The sequence below is a fragment of the Siniperca chuatsi genome, linkage group LG13, assembly GCF_020085105.1.
Source record: "Siniperca chuatsi isolate FFG_IHB_CAS linkage group LG13, ASM2008510v1, whole genome shotgun sequence".
Lineage (NCBI taxonomy): Eukaryota > Metazoa > Chordata > Actinopteri > Centrarchiformes > Sinipercidae > Siniperca > Siniperca chuatsi.
Window position 1 is genome coordinate 19,935,972 of NC_058054.1, and position 23,658 is coordinate 19,959,629.

General features: G+C 40.0%; 3 protein-coding genes across 4 annotated transcripts in view; 2 read left to right on the plus strand and 1 right to left on the minus strand.

The window, feature by feature from the left end:
• The first annotated feature begins 315 nt into the window (after positions 1 to 315).
• On the plus strand, positions 316 to 10,786 carry colgalt2a (collagen beta(1-O)galactosyltransferase 2a). 2 transcript variants are annotated; one of them, XM_044220399.1, is made up of 12 exons: positions 316 to 601; positions 1,015 to 1,125; positions 1,295 to 1,412; positions 1,492 to 1,626; positions 1,732 to 1,936; positions 2,958 to 3,077; positions 3,393 to 3,466; positions 3,581 to 3,687; positions 4,896 to 5,028; positions 5,163 to 5,290; positions 5,425 to 5,631; positions 6,652 to 10,786. In XM_044220399.1, exons 1-12 carry the CDS (start codon positions 369 to 371, stop codon positions 6,935 to 6,937), a joined length of 1,857 nt encoding a protein of 618 aa, XP_044076334.1. In that variant the 5' UTR covers positions 316 to 368; the 3' UTR covers positions 6,938 to 10,786. The 2 variants fall into 2 exon arrangements, with proteins under 2 accessions (XP_044076334.1, XP_044076335.1); XM_044220400.1 differs by having other exon boundaries at positions 524 to 601; positions 1,020 to 1,125.
• Positions 7,507 to 14,489, minus strand: zgc:153115 (uncharacterized protein LOC768186 homolog). Its single transcript, XM_044220407.1, has 2 exons — positions 13,687 to 14,489; positions 7,507 to 11,751 (listed from the first exon to the last, which is right to left on the minus strand). Exons 1-2 carry the CDS (start codon positions 14,192 to 14,194, stop codon positions 11,507 to 11,509), a joined length of 753 nt encoding a protein of 250 aa, XP_044076342.1. The 5' UTR covers positions 14,195 to 14,489; the 3' UTR covers positions 7,507 to 11,506.
• A 1,295-nt stretch (positions 14,490 to 15,784) lies between these two features.
• Positions 15,785 to 23,658, plus strand: part of LOC122887130 — a 34,787-nt gene continuing 26,913 nt past the window's right edge. Inside the window, exons 1-16 of the mRNA XM_044220051.1 lie at positions 15,785 to 15,952; positions 16,127 to 16,177; positions 16,341 to 16,507; positions 16,598 to 16,668; positions 16,925 to 17,090; positions 17,296 to 17,433; positions 18,014 to 18,191; positions 18,289 to 18,431; positions 18,964 to 19,067; positions 20,370 to 20,535; positions 20,720 to 20,905; positions 21,034 to 21,186; positions 21,341 to 21,485; positions 22,196 to 22,354; positions 22,574 to 22,692; positions 22,779 to 22,994. Of these exons, the coding sequence (XP_044075986.1) occupies positions 15,889 to 15,952; positions 16,127 to 16,177; positions 16,341 to 16,507; positions 16,598 to 16,668; positions 16,925 to 17,090; positions 17,296 to 17,433; positions 18,014 to 18,191; positions 18,289 to 18,431; positions 18,964 to 19,067; positions 20,370 to 20,535; positions 20,720 to 20,905; positions 21,034 to 21,186; positions 21,341 to 21,485; positions 22,196 to 22,354; positions 22,574 to 22,692; positions 22,779 to 22,994 (2,226 nt within the window). The 5' untranslated portion in view covers positions 15,785 to 15,888. The remainder of the gene's footprint in view (positions 15,953 to 16,126; positions 16,178 to 16,340; positions 16,508 to 16,597; positions 16,669 to 16,924; positions 17,091 to 17,295; positions 17,434 to 18,013; positions 18,192 to 18,288; positions 18,432 to 18,963; positions 19,068 to 20,369; positions 20,536 to 20,719; positions 20,906 to 21,033; positions 21,187 to 21,340; positions 21,486 to 22,195; positions 22,355 to 22,573; positions 22,693 to 22,778; positions 22,995 to 23,658) is intronic.

Sequence of the window (23,658 nt, forward strand, 5' to 3'; positions counted from 1 at the left end):
AATTAATTTAACTCCTCTCTCTCTCTCTCTCTCTCTCTCTCTCTCTCTCTCTATATATATATATATATATATATATATACATTTACGAATTAAAAGCAAGATGAAAAAAATTAGAAATTGAGGATAAATGTAAAGAAAAATAGAAAATGAGCCATTTATTTATTATAAAATCATTATACATTGTTGATATGATTACAATACAGTTTAATAATAATAATAATAATAATAGGCTTTCTTCAATGTCTCTCTGTCTCTCTCTCTCTCCGTGTGTGTGTGTGTGTGTGTGTGTGTTATCGTGTGTGTGAGAGTCTCTCCCTCAGTTGCACCAGTCTGAGCCTACAGAGACATTTAGGTGCCCTGTTGGAAATATGCCTCTTGGATTTGTGGGATTCAGATTTTATTTTGTGATTTTAGCAGGAAAGCTCTTCCTGCACAGCAGCACAGAGGAGCTTCCACCTGATCATCTCCTCCAACCGGAGTCCTCTCTGCTGAAGCCCACAGTGCTGATCACCATCCTCGCACGCAACGCACAACACAGCCTCCCTTACTTCTTGGGATGCATCGACAGACTGGACTACCCGAAGGACCGCATTATCATCTGGTAAAATTCCATTTATTTGCTGCATTGATCATTTGATTTAAAAGTATGTTCATATTTCTGGGAAAAGTAGGAAAACGTACACTATTGGTTTATAGAATATATATATATATATATAGATAGCTTTCTTTCTGTAAGACTCACAGAATTAGTAATGAGAAGGTGCTGATTTGATTTAGAGACCTGACAAAAAACAATAAGCAATAGTGTCAATAAATAGGATTTAGCAATGACTTTGCACCATTTTTTGGCCAGGTTAACTGCACTGTGTAAATGTCATTCTTCACATTCTGCAATGCTGTTCAATACATGAGAAAACTACACAAAGAGAGGGGAAAGAAAGAAAGAAAGCAAGCACGGAGAAGTGGAAGGAAAGAGGTGAAGTCCGTGTTCACTAATGTTCCTTGTGATCTCAGGGCAGCCTCTGACCACAGTGTGGACAGTAGCACAGCCGTGCTTCGGGAGTGGCTCAAAGGAGTTCAGCACCTGTACCACTCGGTGGAGTGGAGACCCATGGAGCAACCAAGGTGAATCACTGCTACTACCAACAAAAAATCTCTGAGGCAGCAACTCCATTTATTACCCACCATCCTGATGCTGTTTACTCATAGATTTAATAGAGTCAGTGAATAGTAGTAAACCTGACATCCTATGATCTTCTGATCCTAAAATATTCAGTCTCTCTCTTTCTTTCAGCTCTTATGCAGATGAGCAGGGTCCCAAACACTGGCCCGACTCTCGGTTCACCCATGTGATGAAGTTGAAGCAGGCAGCACTCAGAGCTGCCAGGCGACTTTGGACTGACTACATATTGGTGAGACAGACCGTAAAGCACAAATAATCAAGTATCTCACCAGTCTGTCATCTATCACTGTTTCTTCTTCGTCCCTCAGTTTGTGGACAGTGACAACTTGCTGACAAACCGCCAGGTGCTATCTGACATGATAGCAGAGAATCTGACAATTGTGGCACCCATGTTGGAATCAAAAGGCCTTTATTCAAACTTCTGGTGTGGTGTGACTCCTGAGGTAAGGTTTCTTAGAGATCAAAACAGAATATAGTTTGTTGCCTGTGCAGAATATTCACTGAAAACTACAGGAAAGTGATTGTTCTGGGTGTTCTAATACGCACAGGGCTACTACAGACGAACCCCAGAGTATATTCCCATCCGTAAATGGAAGCGGCAGGGCTGCTTTGCAGTCCCCATGGTGCACTCCACCTACCTGCTGGACCTGAGGCGCAGAGCAAGCCGAGCGTTGGCCTTCCACCCTCCTCACCCCGACTACCCTTACCATTTAGACGACATCATGGCCTTCGCTTTCTCTGCACGGCAAGCAGGTCAGACCTTTGTCAAATTGTGTTTTAATTTAACTTGCAACTCACAAGATCATTTTCCTATGTGATTTTGATGATTTGAGTCATTTGGTGGCAAGCAGTGTTTGTTACTGTGATGTCTTTTTCTTATCAGGTAGGAAGACTTAACTGACACCAGTTGTGTAGAGCAAGAAATGTAAAAGCTTTACTAATCTGGATATAAATAATTTGGAATCACTTTTCAGTTATATCAATCTAACATGCCAGTAAGATAAAAGTTACTATACCATATGAAATGTAGTAACACAAGTTTGCTTATAAAGACATCATTATAGAACATAGACATGATATAATTTACATGTACATAAACCCATAATTATTGCACATACTGTATAAATATTTACTTTTTATCACTCTCCTTAATAATAGCATAATAAAATGTGGACAGACTGATTTGTGTGATGTCGTGGGGATTATTCCTCTTAATAATAGATGAATTCACAGAGAGCATCTGTCTTTCGGAGTTTTATTGCAATAATCCGAATTCACATTTGCAAATGGATCTCAAAGCTTGTCAGGCTGTGAGATACTGAGGTGAAGTTCATCAGTCGTATTTCTACACGCAGTCTCATGCGTCACCGAGCATTTCGTCACCCTCAGAGACTAACACTTGACCTTAAATTTATACACAGTTGCACAGTTGCTCATTCATAGCTCTATATATCCAGGTTTCTGCCTCTATCTGCTGAGAAAGAGGTGAAGGCTGAGTCTCATACAGCTTCTCCCTTGATAACATTTAAATGTCGGGAACACCAGTTTGAACACTTTCACACAAAAACAAAAAGGACAAAGTATCACCCTGTGCTCTTTGCCAAAAGACAGTGTAACTTAAGACAATAAGGGTATTTCTTTTACAGTGACTACATAATTTTTTTGGTCATACCATACGGTATGGTACCCATTAGAGGTGAAATCTATCTGCCACTGCATTTGAAATAATGAAAAGATGATTGCACTGAGACCTGATCCGTCTGCTCCACTGCAGGAGTTCAGATGTATGTGTGCAACAAGGACCATTATGGATATTTACCAGTGCCACTTAAACAAGACCAGACACTGGAAGAGGAAGAGGAGAGTTTTACCCACACACTGACAGAGGCACTCAGTAAGCACTTCCTCTAATTATACTTACACTGCATTGGACTCTATAGGCTCTCTATCTTCAGTCTTTGCTCACTATTTCCTTGGTCTGTATGAGCATATTTGGTCCTTTTTGCTCTCACAGCCATGACACATGTCTCACTTCTCTGTTAAAACCCACTGCCTCGCATTTCCCTTTCTCCCACTCTTATTTGACAATTGCACATCAGTTAGATGTTAAACTGATGTAAGAAATTCCCTTGAAACCAAAGGACTGTGCTAGAAAATGCAAATTTACTATACTTCATGTGAAATGTGAATGTATGACTTTACTTTCCAGTTGCGTACACCATGGAGCCTTCACAGTATACACACGCTATGCCTAAAGAACCAGGAAAGATGGGATTTGATGAGGTACAGATACATTTATAACAGCTAAAGAGATATTTTCCAGTTAAAGAGATATTTTTCCAGTTACGGAGTGCTGTTTAAGTGACTTTAAGTCACTTTATTCTTCTCCACTTCTAGATCTTTCTGATTAATCTGAAGCGCCGCTCAGACCGGCGGGACAGGATGTTGAGTACTTTAGCTGTCCTCGGCATCAACATTACACTGACAGAAGCCGTGGATGGCAAGTATGACATACAGTAACAGTTCTTATTATCCAGTGGTGGAAGAAACATTCAGATACTTTATTTAAGTAAAAATAGTAATATAAAAGTATTGGCAAAATTAGCAAAATTAGCAAAAGTATCAAAAGTAAAAGTAGTGGTATGGTAAGGACCTCCCTCAGACTGTTATCTATATTATATTAATGGATTATATTAATACTAATGAATCTGTGTTGTAGCTGGTTGAGGTGAAGCTAACTTTAACTAGCTGACAAAACAATTATAACTCAAGGCCCACTTACTTGCTTGTTCTCGAGCTTTTGACCAATCAAATGGTCCTCATCAGCAGATTAACTTTTATATCACCATGGATGAAAAGTCCTGGAGGAGCTCAGAAACATGGAAAGTTTAAACATCTACATTTCCATGGCAACTGAGCTCAATCTGCTGACGAGGACCGTGTGATACGGTTGAAAGCTCCAGAACAAGAAAGTAAGTAGGCAATGAGTTGAGCTCGTTTTGCCAACTGCTGTTTCCAAGGTATAGAATGAACTGCCAAGCTCTATTGGATAGTTTATCCTATAACAATGCATCACATTTTAAACTGTAAGTTCATCTTGCGCAAAGTAAATAGAAACGATAGACATTTGACAGGTATGATGATTGAATATATATATATATATAAAGTAGTAAACATATAAAGAAGCCGAATAAATCTTTATTTTCATCTTATTTTTATTATTATTATCAAGTGGGTTTTATTTTCCATCTCATTTTACATTAATTACAGCATTATCTCCCTGTTTTTATGTTCATTCTATGTCTATTTTCATGGGAAGCACTCTGTGCATGTAATTTCTTTACTGTGAAGCACTTTGAGCTGCATTTCTTGTATGAAAGGTGCTATACAAATAAAGTTTATTATTATTATTACAATGGAAATACTTAAGCAGAGTACAAGTACCTCAAAATTGTCCTTAAGTACAGTACTCATTATGCTCTTTCTATGATAAAATACCTGTTATTGTCAATTGGGATGTAAGGATTTATTAGTAGCCTGAATTAGAAAACACACAAATGGAATATTTGAGTACCTTTAATGCTGCGATTGAACCATTTTAATGAGTGTATTTAGCATTATTGATGTAGAAATTGACAGTAGAAATGAGGCTTCCCCTGAATATAGACTGTGATTATATACATATGAATATATTTGCTTGTGTTGTCCACAGAGCCTTGAACTCCTCTCGGCTAAAGGCAATGGGTATAGACATGCTGCCTGAGTACAAAGACCCATATTCAGACCGCGTGCTGACCAGAGGGGAGATTGGCTGCTTCCTCAGCCACTACAACATCTGGAAACAGGTCCAGCCTTGCTGCGTGAATGTTTTAAACCAAACACAGTGCAGTGAAGCTGATGTGGCAGTATGGTGAGGTGTGACGGTATGAAGAGGGTCAGGCTGTTCAGTGTTTATTGCGGTTATGTGTCTCCCTCTAAGGTGTTGCAGCAGGAACTACAGCAGGTGCTTGTGCTGGAGGATGATGTGAGATTTGAGCCCAGATTTTGCTGCAGGCTGGTGGCCGTCATGGAAAATTTACAGAGAGTGGGACTTGAATGGGACCTCATGTCAGTGACTTACTGCAGTTTTTGTCTCATGTTTCATCACTTGAATACCTTAATACCATATTCACATTACGCTTCCAAAGTGTTGTTTTATTCAGTGCACCACAGACCTGTCACTCACTTTTCTGTCCTCAAAGTTATGTAGGCCGTAAGCGGCTGCAGGTGAAGGAGCCAGAGTTCTGGGTGAAGGGAGTCAGTAACCTTGTGCACCCAGGCTACTCCTACTGGACCTTGGGTTACGTCCTGTCACTGAATGGGGCCAAGAAGCTCCTGCAGGCAAAACCTCTGAACAAAATGCTGCCTGTTGACGAGTTCCTACCTATCATGTTCAACAAGCATCCCAAGTGAGTCTCACCTACTATATATATATATATATATATATATATATATATATATATATATATATATATATATATATATATATATATATATATATATTAGGGAAGGAAGTATTCAGATATTTTACTTAAGTAAAAGTACTAATACCACACTGTGAAAAAAGTCCTGCATTTAAAATCTTAAGTAAAAGTACAAGTATAATCAGGAAAATGTACTTAAAGTATTAAAAGTAAAAGTACTCAATGCCGAAAAATGGCCACTACGACATCACTCAAATTGACATTAAAATGATTATTACTCGTGCATTAATGTGTAAGCAGCATTTTACTGTGTGAACTATTTTGTACAGGACTGCAGCTATTGATTATTTCTATTATGGATTAATCTGCTGATTATTTTCTCTATTAATCGATCGATTGTTTGGTTTGTAAAAATTCAAGAAATCAAAGCCCAAAGTGACACCTTCACAATGCTTGATTTGTCCAACCAATAGTACAAAATTCTAAATTACTAAAAATAAATTAACAATTGTTAAAATAATTAAAAGGAAAAGCAGCAAATTTGTAAAAAAAAAAAAAAAAAAATTTGTTTGTGAAGCTGGAACCATGAAATGTTTTGTATTTTTGCATTAAAAATGACTAAACGATTATTGAAATAGTTGCCAATCCATTTTTTGTCAATCGACTTATTGATTAATCTACTAATCGTTTCAGCTCTACTTGTATATACTGTTGGGCAGTTTAATTTATAACACATCATCATATTTTACAAGCTCTCCATATGTTTTTTTGCAAAAATCTTTATTTGTAAAGTAACTAGTAACTAAAGCTGCCAAATAATTGTAGCGGAGTAAAAAGTACAATATTTCCCCCTGAATTGTAGTGGAGTTAAGTACAGAACTGGAGTAAATGTACTTCGCTACATTACACCTACTGTATATATATTCAAATGTTACGCTTTGAATACCAGTTAGAGCCTTTTGTATTCAGTATAAAGTCATTATGTCGACCTCCCTGTCCCTTCAGAGACGAGTACATGCAGTATTTTGAGCAGAGGGACCTGAGAGCATTTTCAGTGGAGCCTCTGTTGCTCTTCCCCACACACTACACCGGCGAGCCCGGCTACGTCAGCGACACGGAGACCTCTACCATCTGGGACGACGAGGCCGTGGAGACAGACTGGGACAGAGATGGAGCCAAACACCGGCGTGAGCAGGAAACTGAGGATGTAGGGTTTCAACCTGTGGCTCCTCAGTCTGCTCGCGGTGACGTGCCTCCCCTCTCTGCCAGTGGAAACAGAGGTGAACTCTGAGGGGGACCTACTGGGGGGGTCATAAATCAGCATCTGGCCCCCTATAAATTTCTATTCCTCCCCCTCTCTGTGCAATGTGTACAGTTTGTGTGTTAATTTGATTAAACTCATGCAACATGTAAGCATAAAACTGGAACAATGAAGGTATAAAATCTACATTTTAACACCCTCTTAAGACCCACCTCAAAGCCTTAATCATCTCAGTTGATGTTGGGCAGAACCAGCATCTAATAGAGACTGGCCCAAGATGGAGACTTGGATTAAATAATACAGCCCTGCCACTCATTTTAACACCCCAGTTAAAGTTCAACAACAGCCTGAGGTGCATTACTGGGTCAAGATGTCACTTCTGTGTTTTTCAACAATGGCGTCATCATGTTATTTAAAGCCATTTGTTTTGGATTATGACCAACAATTGAGATTCACCTACGCCACTTTGTACTTTACAATTAAACTAGTTTCTCTTGGTATCGTATTAAGGCTGACACTTCTTTAATTTTGCCTGTATGTGCTTATAGTACAACCTCATTTAGCAGAAGAAAACACACACAAAAAGATGAACGCAGCAATCAACTTAAGGATTTTTATTTTTTAAAAAGCACTGGTATTCTCATGTCAAGCAAACGATGGAACCATTTAATATTAGTACTGTTCAATATCACAAAATGAGTTATGAAAAGAATAATTAAACCACACAAATGATACATTTTGGGAATAAATTAATCAGCATAACAAAAGAAATAAAACATGCTTGTACTTAGGTGTTGAACAGGAAATATTAAAACTCCAATGCTCAAAGTTTAAGACACCTGAGAATATAAATATCAAAACAGCTTGTTGCAGCAATTATTTAGTTCCACAGTTCCTCCTATTTACCATAACTAAAGCTTTGATAAGAGGATTTATTAAAAATTACAGAAATGTAAAAATTAGGCATCAATTTAAAAAACATCCGTTTCTGTACAATGTGCATATTTGAATTAGTGTGGTGACAAGAGAAATTAGCACATTATTTTTTTCTCCGCAAGGCGGCGGAGCAAAAATTAAATCCAGAGTGGATAATGCTTGTCTGTCATCAAGCCACATTCAGTGATATGAACAAATAGATTTGGACTGAGCTCTTTCAATTGAAATCTGCAGTAAATTAACAGTCTACAGGTATTTTTTTTTTACATTTTAACCCCCCCTTTTAAGCCTCTGCCCGAGCCAGCAGTGAGTCTCTCCCTCGGTGACTAAAACTCCTGCTGGGCTTTAATGACAGGGGCTGCAGGATTTATCCAGTAGATTCATTTGCTACTGTCTATTAACAACAGAAGTTCATTGAGGCAGGGAAAAGGAAATTCTGCTGCTACACAGGTAGTAGTGATGTTGCATATAAAGACCAGGACAAGGGTACACAACAGACCATCGAGCTGATAAAAACACATTTCATTCATTGAAATCCAAGGCTGTGTGGCTTTATAGGAATTTCAGAAACACAGTTTGGATGGATTTTGTACAGACACTGCAAATAAAATCATTGAGGTATGTTCTTATTGTGATATTATAGCTTTGAGACCCGGACAGAGTCTGTGTGAAAAGACATTCCCATTTGTGAGAGGAGATGGGAGGGAACGTGTCCATTTGAAGATGTAAAAAACAAGTATATTGTGTGTGTTCCTTTGTTAAACAGTCCATGCGTTCAAGGTTACTGCCAGCAGCAACCAAAAACTGTCAACAGATTGAACCTCTGAAGAAGAAATGTGTACAAAATTTCTAAGCATTGCATTCGTTTAAACGAGTTAAGCTCCCATTCAAATGAGAGCAACAGTGAAATGGTATACTATGTATATGGTTTGACAGATGAATGAGGAAGACATCTGCAGTCAACTTAGTGTGGAGGAGACAAAGTCAACACATCTGGAAACACAAATGAAGCATGTTCCATTAAAGAAAATAAAAAACACTAATTCCACAACAAGAAAAGGCCTGGATGACTAAGCAAACACTAAAAATAATTAAAATAATAACTACCCAGTTCTTTTATCACGCGTTCTAAAGCACTTTGACAAAAAGGCAGTTTTACAAACCATTGGTTATCAACACACTAGCAAAGTTCCACAGTGCTTGCTTGTCGAAGCATAATAACAGTGCAAGCCATTACACTATTCAGCCAAATACACCTGTAAGAAAAAAGTGCCATATTGCATAATGAGGATGTGTAATGAGCCCACAAGAGGGCATATAAACCTATACAATGATCCAACTGTAAACATGGTGCAAAGTAGTTATGACAGTTTAAGGCTTTCAGATTTTCCTGAAGAAGTGTTGTTCTCTGAGATAAAGGAATATGTCCATGAGCTGGACAAACAGTGTGGAAACAGAAAAAAAAGATTCAACCTTTCTATAAATCAGACCTGGACACTGCACGCACTCGAATAGATTTTAAATATCATTTAAAAAACAAAAAATAAAAAAATTCAGTGATTATTCCTTCTTATTGAACTTTCTGGCATATAGTAATGTTTAGGTGCCAGTTTTCTCAAATGTACTTTACAGGTTCTTAACAAATCCTCTTTTTTGATTTGTTTTTCCAACATAGTAACATTTGTTGCCTTGTCAAACACAGGTGTAACTAACAACATTATCAATGGCCGCCCCCACGGTATTGTGCATGCTGGTTCAATGACACACCTACATAGAATAGAGCCATCATTAACTTTATTAGTTGCACCTGTGCTTTTGCTGCTTTGACAAGTCAAAATGTCCTCCTCAATAAAGGTCTTCTGGTATTAGCCCCCCCCAATATTTTGATATACATACACACTTTTCCCAGGTCTGTCGCTAACAAAAATGTAAATACAAAACACATACACACGACACTCACAGGCAATGCCATCCTATCAAGTGTATGTTACCCCTAATATAAGGACTACAATTCATCACATGTATTAATTCTGCTGCTAGTAGCATTACCAGTTTTCTACATTAAAAGCTTAAAGCTTATATACATTTGCATCAGTATTAGACATAACACTACTGTGTATTATGTGTCAGCATTTCATGGATGATAACTGACAGACTTAAAGATGGCTGCAAACAGCTCCTCTACAGTGAAGTGTGATCCATTTTCTGGCAAAATTAACATTTGAGCTATAATTAAATTGGTTATACAAGAAAAAAATAGACAAAATCGCTTCAATGATGGTTACTAATGGAATAAAAATGAAGGAATGTGTAACCACTAAAACTTTTATATGGAATCAGAAAAGCTAAAAAAACAAAACAAAACTAAAAGACTTCTAGTCACTGCCTCACTACCTAACATCACAATATTGTGCTACTGATGGTAAAGAAATGGTACTAAAGAGCACAACAACAATCTACAAATTAACCACAAGAAAACAGAAGTAGTTTTGGCTGATGATGAATGTGCAGATTATTACAGATGTGAAAAATCCCTGCAATTTGTGAAAGTGTTTCAGTTTGAGAAAATTGTTATTTTTTTTTTTTTAGGGCTGGGTTTATTTCATTGATTAAAATCTGCTTAATGATTCCCATTCTAATCGAATCCTGAGTGAGAAAAAAACCCCAAAGTATGTTGAAAGCAAAAACCACATTTATTTTCATATGGTTTAGGCTGCCATAAACATGTAATAAAATTAACAACGTATTTTGTCATTTGTTTTTGGTCAAAAAAATAAAGACAAATATAAATATTATCTGTTGTGCCATGCGAAAGTTGAATAGTTTGACCTTAGTTTTTACTTTCTGCAGCATTAAAACCTATTAATATTGTAGTATTAGGCAACGTTGCAAATCAATGAGCAGGATAGCTTTCTGGAATAATTGTTTTTTTTTTTTTTTTTACAGAATTTTTGCATCAATGTGATACCTTGATTTGTCCAGTATTTAAGTGAGTGGATTAACCAAAAACAGAGTCCCATCTGGGTATTTGATCTATAAAAAGGTTTCACTATTTAATTTCACTATGTCATGACACAGGACATCAAAAATGCTGCATTCTTATACCTCTCTGTGGTAAATGTGTTGTCATATTAGACAGACTTTCTTCCTTTGCATGTATTTATTTTCATGCAGTGATTACATTTCACTGTATCATTACGGTCTTTAGCGAAGCGTAGCCACACTTTGGAAAGCTAGCCCCAGTCCGCCATACTGTAAACATTATACACGTGCTTTGATACACGTGTAACCGGCAATATAAATGAAGTGCAGTAGGTCCAAACTTTGCTTTCAGGAAACGATAAGTGGAATCGAAAAGCACATTTCATAACCAATCCCCAGTTCTTATAGATTTGGAGCATTCTCGATACCAAACCCTAGTTATGTTGAGCAGGTGGATAGTGGTCACATGACTCATCTGTGTTGCTGGAGAGATGAGGCTACTTCCCCCTCACATCCAGCTCGGTGTGTGTGTTGGCTTGTGTACGTGTGTGTTATGTGCACATTTTTTGAGTACAGCACAGCAATGCAAAATCCTAATCAGTGGATCTGATTGTAGCTGGTTAACTTGAAACCACCGTGACTTTCTGTACTCCTGCCAGGAAACCCCCAACCCACACCATCCTAATGGTGCATGGCTGGGCTGGAAGAGGAGGATGTGCCCTTGCTTTGTCGCAACATGGAGCGCTGGAAGTCAGGATGACGGCGGGCGTGCTTGATCAGGTGGTCGCTGCGCATGAAGCGCTTATCGCACAGTGGGCACAGGAAGCGTTTTTCCCCTGTGTGGGTGCGGGTGTGGCGGGCGAGCTCATCGGAGCGGGCAAACTTCTTCTCACAGTCAGGCCAGGTGCACGGGAAGGGCCTCTCACCTGCAGCGTGGAGGCAGAGAAGAGAAGGGAGAACCATTTACCACCATATCACTTACCATTTAAACACCAACTGCCTAACTTAAAGTCACCATGTTTACACAAAAAGCATACATCAGATTTTTTGATGAATAAAATATGTTATTAACACTTCACTTCACCCACTGCCACATCACTTATTCTCATTCTATACAACTATTACAACAAACCAGGGTTGCACCAATGTAGTGCGTTGGTTAAAGAGCAGCCAATATGTATGATTATGGTTTTATCCGACCAACAGTCCAAAACCCCAAAATATTCTATTTCCTATCACATAACACAAAGAATAATTGCAAAGACTGAAACTAAGGAATGTTTATTTTTGCTTTAAAAAGGACTTAATCGATTAGCAAAATAGATGCTAATCAATAATTAAATCAACAAATCGCTTCAGCTCTAATATGTGCAATTTACGAGTGTTTAAAAGCTGTGCAGCCCTTTTTACTATTGCATCTTTCACACATCATACATTAACAGCCAAGCATAGTACTTAACTGTTCCTCCATTAATGCAGTTTAATCTTTACATTTAAACAACATGGCCTCATGCGTTGTGCAAGCATTTTAGAGTGTTTTGTTTTAATATGTTCCTTAAAGCTAATATACTCTCCTGATTATAATTAACAATCTAGGGCAGAATAGGTTTTGCTTGCTTACAATTTTTGCCATTGCACAAGTATGTTATAATAAATAAAAAATGAGTAGAAATCTGTGACTAAATCCCCAGAGCAAAGTTTTAACTGAGCACATTAAATACCAAGATAGTGACACAAACTACTACTGCCTACATTACTTTTATGAAATATGGTGTTGACAAAAATGGTCATCTCTGCATGGTTAAATACATGACAAAACATATCTAGGATTTAGATTCTCCAGATTAGTCTTCCTAAACTCCTGCTAGCCTTAATCTCTTGCAGGCAACATGAGTAAAACCAGGATAAGCTAGTAGGATGCTCGGTGCCATTTTCAAGATCACAAAGCCAGGCCACGTTGTTGTTGCACTACTCTTTGTGGGCGTTCCCACCAGAGAGTTTCTTTGAGCCGTTTCCTGTCCTTAATCCGTTTGCGCCTGCTCAGTGACCCTGAACACACCAATTCCCTTCATTTCGCGCAAAACCACATGCACATTTTAACTCAGTAGTAGAGCTCTGCTATCATTCGGACAGGTGGACATCTTGCGTTTTACATCGTGGCAATTAACGGTTGAGATCTGGAGTGAGGTGCAACAAACTAGTCTCTGATATTTCCTCAGCAAACAAAAAGTAATGATAATGTGTAGATTATCAGACAGAGTGACGCCCTCATTCTGCAGCTCTTCTTCAAACGTTTTATCAATAATTTACACATTGCAGAGAGTAAAGTCGATTTCAACTCGTCAGCAGACGCCAGGCCGAGGAGGTGATTCCCAGAGAAACACTAAACAGCCAAAACATCTAGCACTTGCTGCTGCCATCAACAGGATAGGCTATGACCGACAATAAAGCTGCTGCTTTCGACGTTAAGGTTTCGTCTTACGTTCATTTCATATGCAAATCCAGTCTGGAGGAAGACCTTCGTCATCGGTTTTAACGTCCAGCCCAGTTCTTTTGTTAGTTTACTTCTTTGTCAGAGTCTCTGAAGGGGAGTTTTTCTGTCTTTTCCTCTTTGTTTGGCCACGTTACTGTACAAAGTCAAAGTAAATGGGGAATAAATTGCCACCACCACGCTACTATTAGCTAATCTTATAAAGTACAAAAGAGCACAACACTTCCCATATTTATCTCATAAAATGGTAATAATATGGGCGTGCATGTCACCGACAAAGCTGTAGTTAGGGGCAGCGTATATATTCAGGGGTTAGCTACACAACATGTGAACTGCTGATGTAACCAAACTGTTGTTGTCGTCTCCATACCTGTGTGTGTCCGGATGTGTGCCTTCAGGTGGGACGATTTCCCGTAAACTCTGTCGCATCCGTCAAAAGTGCACTGATGTTTCTTCATCAGGGAGCGCGAGGCCCCCACGCCTCCTCCTCCCCCCATTAGCTGCTGCTGCTGCTGCTGTCCGGGGACCGGGGTGGCGGAGGGGGTCATGGTAGGGGTGGTCGGGTCGGACAACGTGGTGTAACCGCTCTCCCCACCACACGAGGAGTTGCTGCACTCCGAGTAGGCCGACATGGGGCGGAACTTACCGTGCAGGTCGGTGAGGATACCGGCCACCGCCATCATGTTCGCCCCCTCCAGCCTCAGCGTCTCCCGCACTTCCCTGTCCTCACTCGACACGTCGGGCTCCCCAGGGAGCAGGCCCACTATGGCCGGCTGGCTGGCGAGAGCGACCGGGGTGGGTCTGTGCAGTACAGCACCGGTGGATATCGACACCAGACACTCGGCAGCGAAATAATCAGACGAAGCAGTCAACGACATTGTTATCTGCCTTGTTTTGTTGGCTTTAGAAAGAAATAACGAACATCCGCCAGGAGGGGCTCACGGTAGTCTGATCCCGACCGCGTTTTCATCAAACTCGACAAACCAACCGTTTCCAGCCGAGCCTTGTTACCGCCATACAGTGTATCAGTTGTTTGAAAATAACTAAGTAAATCAAAGAAAAGGCACAATTGAGAATAATAATGTGCTAAAATCGTGCCAATGCCTCCGGCCCAACATGCGCGCCCCTAACCTTCTGACGGTTTATTGTGTCTGAGCCTCAGAGAAGCCGGTCAAACCTACGCCCCCTGGTCCGGACTAAAGCTGCGTTCGAGACCTGTCGGTTACAAATTTATTGGTGGTGTTTAAATTCCTATAAAGGCCACACTAGCACTTTTCTTTTGTCACAACAATTACTCCAATATCGATTCGATAAGTGATACATTTAACTCACTGTCCTATATCAAATTACAAATCGTAATATCAAACACAAACTGAAAATATAGCATTTGTGTAGTTAGCAGTTGTGTTTTATATATTACCTCTGAATAACAAGTATAATTGTTTTATATTTTAGCATACTAAAGCATACATTGGCATAATTAATGTAACAAACTACACTACTAGTACCACTGCATTACCTTAAGGTTGGGTTGAAAGCGGGTTAACGGTATTTTTCAAAGGGGGTTCTTAAATACAATTTTTCTATGTATTTGAACACAGCGTCAACCAGCAGCACGCAGTGACTGACGTCGCAGCACGGGCGTGGACCGCGGCGGCGGGTGCATCGTGGAAAGTAGGTGGCAGTAATGATGGGGGAAGGAGAAGGGGATGAAAGGCGTGTTGGGTGAATTCGTTTTAGCCTGCAGTCGGAGGCTGAAGAACGTGGCTGAGTGGTGGAGGGCTTTTTATTTTACATTTCTGGCAAAAATAATTATACGAACAGCCGTCATAGCCCCCCCCAAATCTCTACTTTTTCAACAATTTTTATCCATAAGACACATACACTAGAGGTCTCTCTTCTCTTATGCTTACCTCTCTCATCTGTAGTTGTCTTAAGAGAAGTTTATGAATTATCTATTAATAAATTAGAGTCCACACTGGTTGTGTGGCTTATTGATTATGGTCATACTGACAGTTGTGTAGGAGTGTGTATCCTTAAATAATCTCCAAGCAAATCTATTTGAATCTATTAGTTGAAGAAGGGGTATAACAGCATAAACACTTTTTTGTAGTGCTATTCTATTGTACTTTATAAGGTGTTCTTGTTATTTTGTCCACCCCTTTATAATGCACCTAGGCTATGTCTGCAGATAATCTGTCAACTACATCTCAGATCGGATATTATGCTGCCAGACTGCCAGCATTCAAACTGTTTAACTTTCCTGCAATAAACTGAATTTTCTCTCCATGTGTGGCTCATGTCTTATGTCTGTCCAAGTTAATGGGAGTAGGCCTATAAGAAAACCACATTTTTTGTGAGGCCCGGTGCTCTGACAAGTGATTGGCTCAGTGAATGTTTGTAGCTCCAGCTTGGAAGGTATTTCCTGATTGGTTGCTGTGAGCACTATGGGTCACTGTGGAAGCCCACGTACAAGTGTGGTCATTCAGTGGCTGTGAACACTGCTTGGTTTTCATCTCGCTTACATGTGGAGGCTTGGAGGCAGCCAGACCTGCAGTGACTTGGGGTTGCTATGGCTGTGTCATTGTTACTGCTCAATTGTCTGCATGTTACACTAATTTGCCTCCTGCTACATGGTGAGTTTTATGGATGTTGTTTTGAGCTATATTCATTCTTGGTGTTTCATTTCATTCTCCATTGAAAGCAGAGTTGACTAACAGTCACGCTGACATGACTTTGAGTGTTCAGTATGGAGGTTTAGCAGGATTTCTTTCTCATGTCTGACATTTCTGACCTGATTTTCTATGCAGCAGGTGATTGCTTTCAGACGGAAACAAATCTCTGTGATTCAACTTGTGCTGGTGAGAATCCAGCTTATATCAAATATGATGTGTGCTCACTGACAAATACTCTAATAATGAGATTTTTTTTCTTGTAAGACATTAAATTATTTGTACTACAAGATTTGCCTCAGTGAAACACTTCTTTTCATTGAATCTTGTGATTATTATTTCACATCCATAGGGTTTCCTACTCCTGACTTGTCCTATCAGAGAGGGGTGAGGTATACTTACAGGTATAGCACAACAATTACCACAACCCTTCATGGCTCCAATGCTGGCAGGAATGGACTGGCTTTGGACTGTGTAGTTGATATCGACGTGGTTTCCAAGTGTCACCTAATGATGCAGGTCAGCTCTAATAAAAGTGTTTGTGGGAAATATAAACTTGTATAAAGTATTGCAAAAAGTCAATGATTTATGCACATGCTTGTCCAACAGATTAGAAATCCACAGATAAAGCGGCTTTCCCCTCAGAAGGAACACTCTGTGCCGCGTTTAAAGAGCTTGAGGTAATATACAGTAGGTTTCATACAATTTGGTGTGTTTTTATAAGGATAGTGAATGAATGAATGCATGATTTAACCTTTACTTGCTCAGTTATTTTGGATACATGCATGTGGTTCTCTCTGTTCTCGGTGTACAGCATTCAAAGTGTAAGTCTAGATCATTTTGGAAAGCTACAACTGTTTTTCCTATGAATGCGATACTCTGTTCAGATGCTCCACTTGTCTCGGGGGTGGCTCATCTGGTGTTTTTGTTTCCCAGGGAGTCACTGGAGAGAACGCGGCTCAAGTTCTCCCTCCAGGGGGGAAAGGTCACAGCCCTCTGTCTCCAGGAAGGGGAGCAGGTGTGGGCCCTCAACATTAAAAGGGCTCTACTGAGCATGCTCCAGACCTCCCGCATGGCCTCCAAACAGGAATTAGAAAAGGAGGTGAGGGTTGATGAAGGCTGTTTTCTATGTAATGTGTGCCCCATTTGCAAGATGTATACATACAGCAGCACCTCAGTCTTTATGTAGATTTCAAATACCACCTCTACTCCTGCTACAAACAATAACCATCATTAACATCCTCTTACCATAATATAGTGCATTCACAGGGTGATTATCTGACTTTTCTTTATTGCCTCTTTCTCAGACGGATGTATACGGGACGTGCACCAGCAGGTATGAGAGGCGAGGACCTGTACTGCTGAAGAGCAGGGATCTAAAACAGTGCCAGCAGTCCAGGCTGGCACACTTCTGGCCCCATTCAGTATCTTTAACTGAAGATACAGTGAGTTTACCTCTCTTCTGTCTTTCTTAAAAATGTATGGAAATGTGGATACCGCTGAGGACACTTAGCAACTTTGGGGGAGTTTACATTCTACAATTAAAAACGTACACATGGTGGTTATGTTATAGGTCGAATCCAATATTTTTAGACTCAGCATATTTAAATATGACTACTTTTAAGTCAAAAATCCTCCAATAGAATTTTATTACCGGCAGTGTGGACCTTTGAAACAGCATTTAGACCATCATAAATCCAAGTAATTAAACACAAAATAGGCATGTTTGGTTCCATTGTTGGACTTCGACCCATGAACTCAGTACTTTTAAAATCCTAGTTATGGCCCTGGTGGTATATTACGCTTGTAGATTCCACTTTTCTACTCTCTGGTATGTGAGTTCAAGAAAAGTGGAAGTTGAAAGTGGGTGATGGCTCTGGTTGTCACTTGAGATTTCCGCACCACTTAATAAGAGGATGCCCTTTTTAGCTCACTGTTATCAATATTACATCAGTACTTTGGTTCAACAGTTGCATTTGATTCATGCTTTTATGATAGGAGGTTTGTTTCTTGTCTTTTCGCTAGTCAGTGCAGTCAGAGCTGCACTGTGTTCAGAGGTATGGATCTACAGTGATGGAAGAGGTCAACTGCACTGAAGCCGTTTCCATGGCAACATGGTCGAGGACTACAGGGCTGGTGAAGACCCAAACAGTATCTACCCTGCTCCTGCTCAGAGCCCAGCCAGGGACTCCTTCAGGCGCAGGTCAGGAGTAGTTTTAACACTTTTGCAGTTACCCTTAATAACTATACTGTTCTACAGACATGGACCCTGATGCCCATTCTTCCCAATGCTCATGCAGATTCCTTAGGTCTTGGTGTGCTAACAGGCCTGCAGTTTGAGGACGAGGGGGCTGCAAGGCCAGGAAAAACCAGAGCATCAACGCCTCAGCAAGCCAGTCAAACTGTCAGGACGTTATGTAGCCTCACCTCAGACCCACAACTGGTAGGCCTCAACAGGTTCCAGTCAGCTTTTAACTGTATTTATCTGTAAGGAACTCTTATTGTATGTTTCAGTTTAGCTGCCGTACACTTTAGGTGCTGCTGTCCTTTTCATCAAATGAATATGAATCACTTTTAAGTAGCCTGTACCCTGCCAGACCACAGTTAGCTTGTTTGTGTTTGTAAGTCGTGGCTTGACTTCCCCTGAGGCTTTGCTGTGTATGATCCAGTCGTTTTAATGTCTCCTGTACACAGGAGGTCAGTCAAACTTAATCTGGAAACCTTCATCATAGTCTGTTTACATAGGAGGTGTTTAAAAGAGACCGTCGCATCCAGAGCCTGACACACTCTGTGATAGAATTACCGTGTGGGGAGAAGGTGATTGATGGGATGAAAACGTGTGTTCACAGTTCTGCAGGAGGCACTTGGTTCTGGTTGAGCAGGAATAGTTTTGAAAAACTGCAGACTAAATTGTATTCTTTTTATGATACTTACAATGTAAATCCATACATGTGTTGGATTTGATCTTCTCCTAGGTATCACAAGAGTTCCTTCAACTGGCTTTCCAGCTGAGAGATCTGACTCTCTCTCAACTCAAGACACTTTGGCAAGAAGCGTCTTTCAAGTGCCGCAATGACTGGTCAGTATTTCCTCAGTGTTTATAATGGAGTATCTTTTGGCTAGTCCTTCAGTTCTTCATCAACCTGACTGTTTAAGTTGCACATTTCCATGCTGTGCATTATAGTTGATACAATAGCTTCTGCTTAGCTTCCAGTAAATTGGATGAAAGCTGAAAGGACTCTTGTCTATGGGTTATAATGAGAAAAATACACAGCCTCTGGCCAAGTCAACAATTAAACAAAGGGGGGACAGTAGCCAACTTAATCAGACACTAGTCTGAGACACAGATGTCCTAACATGCCAGAGCAGGACAAGGTCCCCTCCTTATTCCTTTCTATCATCTACCACAGAATATAACAAATACAATATTAACAATGGCCTCATTGCAATTAGGTGTGGCAGTCCCTCATATTGTGCATTCTGGTTCATTGCATATCTGATTGCAGACATATCTGATTGGTTGATGCAGCGCAAGGCACCAGGCTCACAAAACTCAATCAAAATGAATCAAGATTCTGTTAATGCATTGCCTATTTCCCGCCTCAAATGTTTTCAGAAACTTATTTTAGTGTACTGTTTAGGCGTAATTTGAGAAAGTTTGTGACCAGGCTGCCATTTTTTTCAACTTGAATGTGTCGTTCAGCACATTTCGTTGCTCTGATTGGCTGTTGGTCTTTCCATTTGCATCCAGAGACATTTTGGTCTGCGCCCATTGATAACGCCCCTTGGAAATGAACTGAGAGGTTCCAGGGCTATATTTTGACATGACATTTGACATTTTGAAAAAGCAAATCAAAAGCAAATTAGATAGGTTCGTTTAGCACAAAGAAACAGACTAGCACATAATCCCCTGTCCAAACCACAACATGCCATTTTTACACTTCAGTTTTGTAGGGATTAAACAAATGAGATATAACTTGTTAATTAGTGAGTCAGACTTGATGCAGCAAAGGTGTATTGCTGCCCTCCACAGTTCATTTGCAGAACTCCACTGACTGAGTTAAATCCTTGTGTGATGAAATCCAGTGCGATGAAGAAAATAATTACAGTTTTTGTTGTTTCACAATGTTCTGCGATGAGTATTGATTTCAGGATAGCTGTTTCCCCCCTGTTTCCAGTCTTTATGCTAAGCTAAGCTAACCAGCTGCTGGCTGTAGCTTCATATTTACCGTACAGACACGATAGTGGTATTGATCTTCTCATCTAACTCTCGGCAAGAAAGCAAATAAGCATATCTCCCAAAACGCCACATTATAGTTATGACACAGGTTACATACATACAGCAGAGGCTGATACTGTTGTTGATTAACTGTTTTGACAGGCAACCTTTGTTGGATGCATTACCAGCCTGTGGATCTGAAAACTGTATCATACTACTGACTGACCTAATGAGGAACAAAGAGGTGGAGGACGAGCAGGCTCACGCTTTTCTCACCACCATAGCCCTCATCCCTCATCCATCGCCACAGATCATCAACTACATCAATGTAGGAACCTCTAGGTGACATTAATGATGGCCTAAATCTCTCATCAAAGCTACTTTCTCTATTCATGTAAAAATGTGTGCGATACGTAGCTCCTGCATCCATCCATCCATACAAGTACACATCCTCATCATTTCTTATTGGCCTAGAGGCTCAACACATACTGCATCTCTGCTGTCTGCGTTAGGTCTTACTGGAGGTCCCAGAGGTGCGGTCCAAGGTGCTGTTAGCTGGATCATCTTTGGTCTATCAGTTGTGTCAAAGGTCTCAAGCCTCCTGCAGTGAACTTCCTCAGATATATACCTTCATACAGACGCTTGAGGAAACCCTGAAGGAGGGCTGTGAAGGAGAACAACCCACTCAAAGACATACAGTAGGTGCATGTCACATTATGTGCTGACACTGAACCTTGCAATTTGTTGTAACCGTCTAAAGCATGGATGTTTTGAAACATTTTTACATAAACAATGCCTAATATGCAGATATTTTGTTGCCCAACAGCTCTTTTATGCGCTGAAATCAGTGGGAAACACTGGTCTGTCTGCTCCAGCCTTCATTCCTCTGCTAAACTGCATCATGATCGGTCACTCAACTGCACTGGAGCTGAGACTTGCTGCCATCCAAGCCTTCAGACGCTTTCCCTGCTCAGCTGATGTGAGTTGATTCTGAAACTAATACTTAAGTCAATAGTTTTCATATCACAGAAGCTAACTTTCTAAATGACATGGTAATTGATTCATGATGAGTTGAGGTGAAGAGGTGAGCAGCAGTCTAACTTCAGTGATTGACAGCAGTTTCCTTCCTTCAGAGATCTGTGCTGTTGCAGCTGTATCGCTCCTCCCAAGAGGATCCTGAGGTCAGAATCGCTGCATACCATCAGCTCATGCGCTGCCCCGACCAGGACGTGTTTGAAGTGGTGAAGACGACGCTGAGGAGCGAGACCTCCAGCCAAGGTCTGTGTGTTTGTAGAGGGAATGCCCATAACAGCTTCTCCCAGTGAAAATGTTTAGCAATTGACATTATTGATGAACTAAGTAAGTCATCTGCTGGTCATGATCATATTTCTGCTTTCATTGTCAAACAGGTGAAACATTTTGTATTGCAGCAACCTTTTACATATATTTTCTCTGAGTAGTGGTGTTGTACCACAAGACTTAAAAATGGCTACATTTGTTCCTTTACACAAAGCAGATGATCCATGTTGTTTTTCTAATTATAGACCAATTTAGATTCTACCATGTTTCTCCAAAATACTTGGAAAAATTGTATATAAAAGGGTTCTCATTGACTTAAATTCCAACTCTATTCCTATATAGATATATATATCAGTATGGCTTTCGTAAAGACGACTCCACTTACATGGCTTTGCTTCCCCTGACAGCTAAAATCTCAGCAGCACTTGATAAGAATGAATTTATTTGCCTCATATTTCTGGATCTATCAAAAGCATTTGATACAGTGAATCACGACATTTTATTACGTTAGCTGCAGAAATATGGTTTTCTCAACACAGCAGTTGTATGGCTAAAACATCACGGAGCTCACTTACAGTGTGGTGTGTCCCAGGGGTCCGTTCTTGGCTGCTATTATTCCTCATTAAATAAATGAGTCTCTCCCGTTGTCCTGTTTAACATTATACGCTTTTGCTCCTCTGCTTCTCCAGTGGGCTCATATGTGTGGAGTCACCTGACTAATGTCCTGAGGAGCGAGGACCCCATGAAGCAGGCCCTTATAGAGTTACTGCCTGACGACATTATCAGCAGAGACTTTGAAGCTGAGTTTCTGAAATACTCGTCCTATTCAGACCACACTGTTTCATCAGGTAAGGCTGGCTTCACTTCAGCTTTAAATGAAGCAAAATGGCAATCAGGATTAATGTCTGAATTTTCTACTGAAACACTAACATGCATATGCACACCAAATAAAGATAAACGGAATAATATGTAATACTACTAATTACATGAATAGAAGGTGATGAAGCATTTAATGGTGTAGTGTATGATCAGCCCACAGCTCTGTTTCTCCTTTTTATTTGTTTCAGGCATGGGAATTACAAATGTGGAGACATCTGTGGTTTTCTCTCACAAATCATTTCTACCAAGATCGGCCACTGCCAACCTGACAGTATATTTTCACGGTAGAGCCCACAACCTTCTGGAAGTGAGTTTGACATCCATTTGATTTTTATTATTATTTAGATCCTTACAAGATTATGTTGAATGTGTGCTTTTTGTTTCCCGACTAAGGTGGACTTTCACGTTGAAAATGCTGAACCACTTTTGAAGAACATTTTCAGTCGCCAGACCCACGACTCTGATGGAGAGTCTGTGGCTCAAAGCCAAAAACACGCCCACTCCAAAGAGGCGAGGAGGACGAGAAGAAAAACAGATGCTGACCATAAAGGAGAAAAAGAAATGTGTTTATCTAGCACCAACAGTTATCTGGACCAGGCCAGGGCCATGGTGAGGTCACTGTGATAGTTGTAAGACAGTCCTCTCTACTGGACTGGTGTCTGTCTTAAGGGAGTAGTTAGGGCAGCAGGTTTAACATGTAAGCTTGGTCAGGTGGGATAAGACCAGACAAAGACCAGTACTGTTGTACGACAGGTGGGGAGGTTCTTGCACTGGTAGCCATCTACGTTGCATTTTAAATTTTAAACCTTTGGTCAAAACTGTTGACTAACTTACAGTTAGTACATTTGTAAAATACTGATATAGTCAAAGTAAATGTAAAACATGTTTTACACTTTTAATACCCTGGAAATATTGCGGATGGGGTAATGTGGGAGAACTTACAGTATGATTTGCTATCAAAATATACAATATATATATTTTATACATTCAAATGAGAGATAATGACAACATAAGAGAAAGGCAAACATTTTGGATTGTTTGACACATGTAAGTAGTAATTTCAGAGGCTATTTGATAATTCTGAATGCCTCAGGACATTTACATGTACCAACTTCCACTAATTACTCAGATACATGTTTATAAATAAACATGAATACTTTTACGGATACATTTGGGAAAACAGCAAAATGTAAGGACACTTCATTATACGACACTTCACTTCATTATTCATCATTACTTCATTATCCAGTAATAAAAGGATTTATGTTGCAGA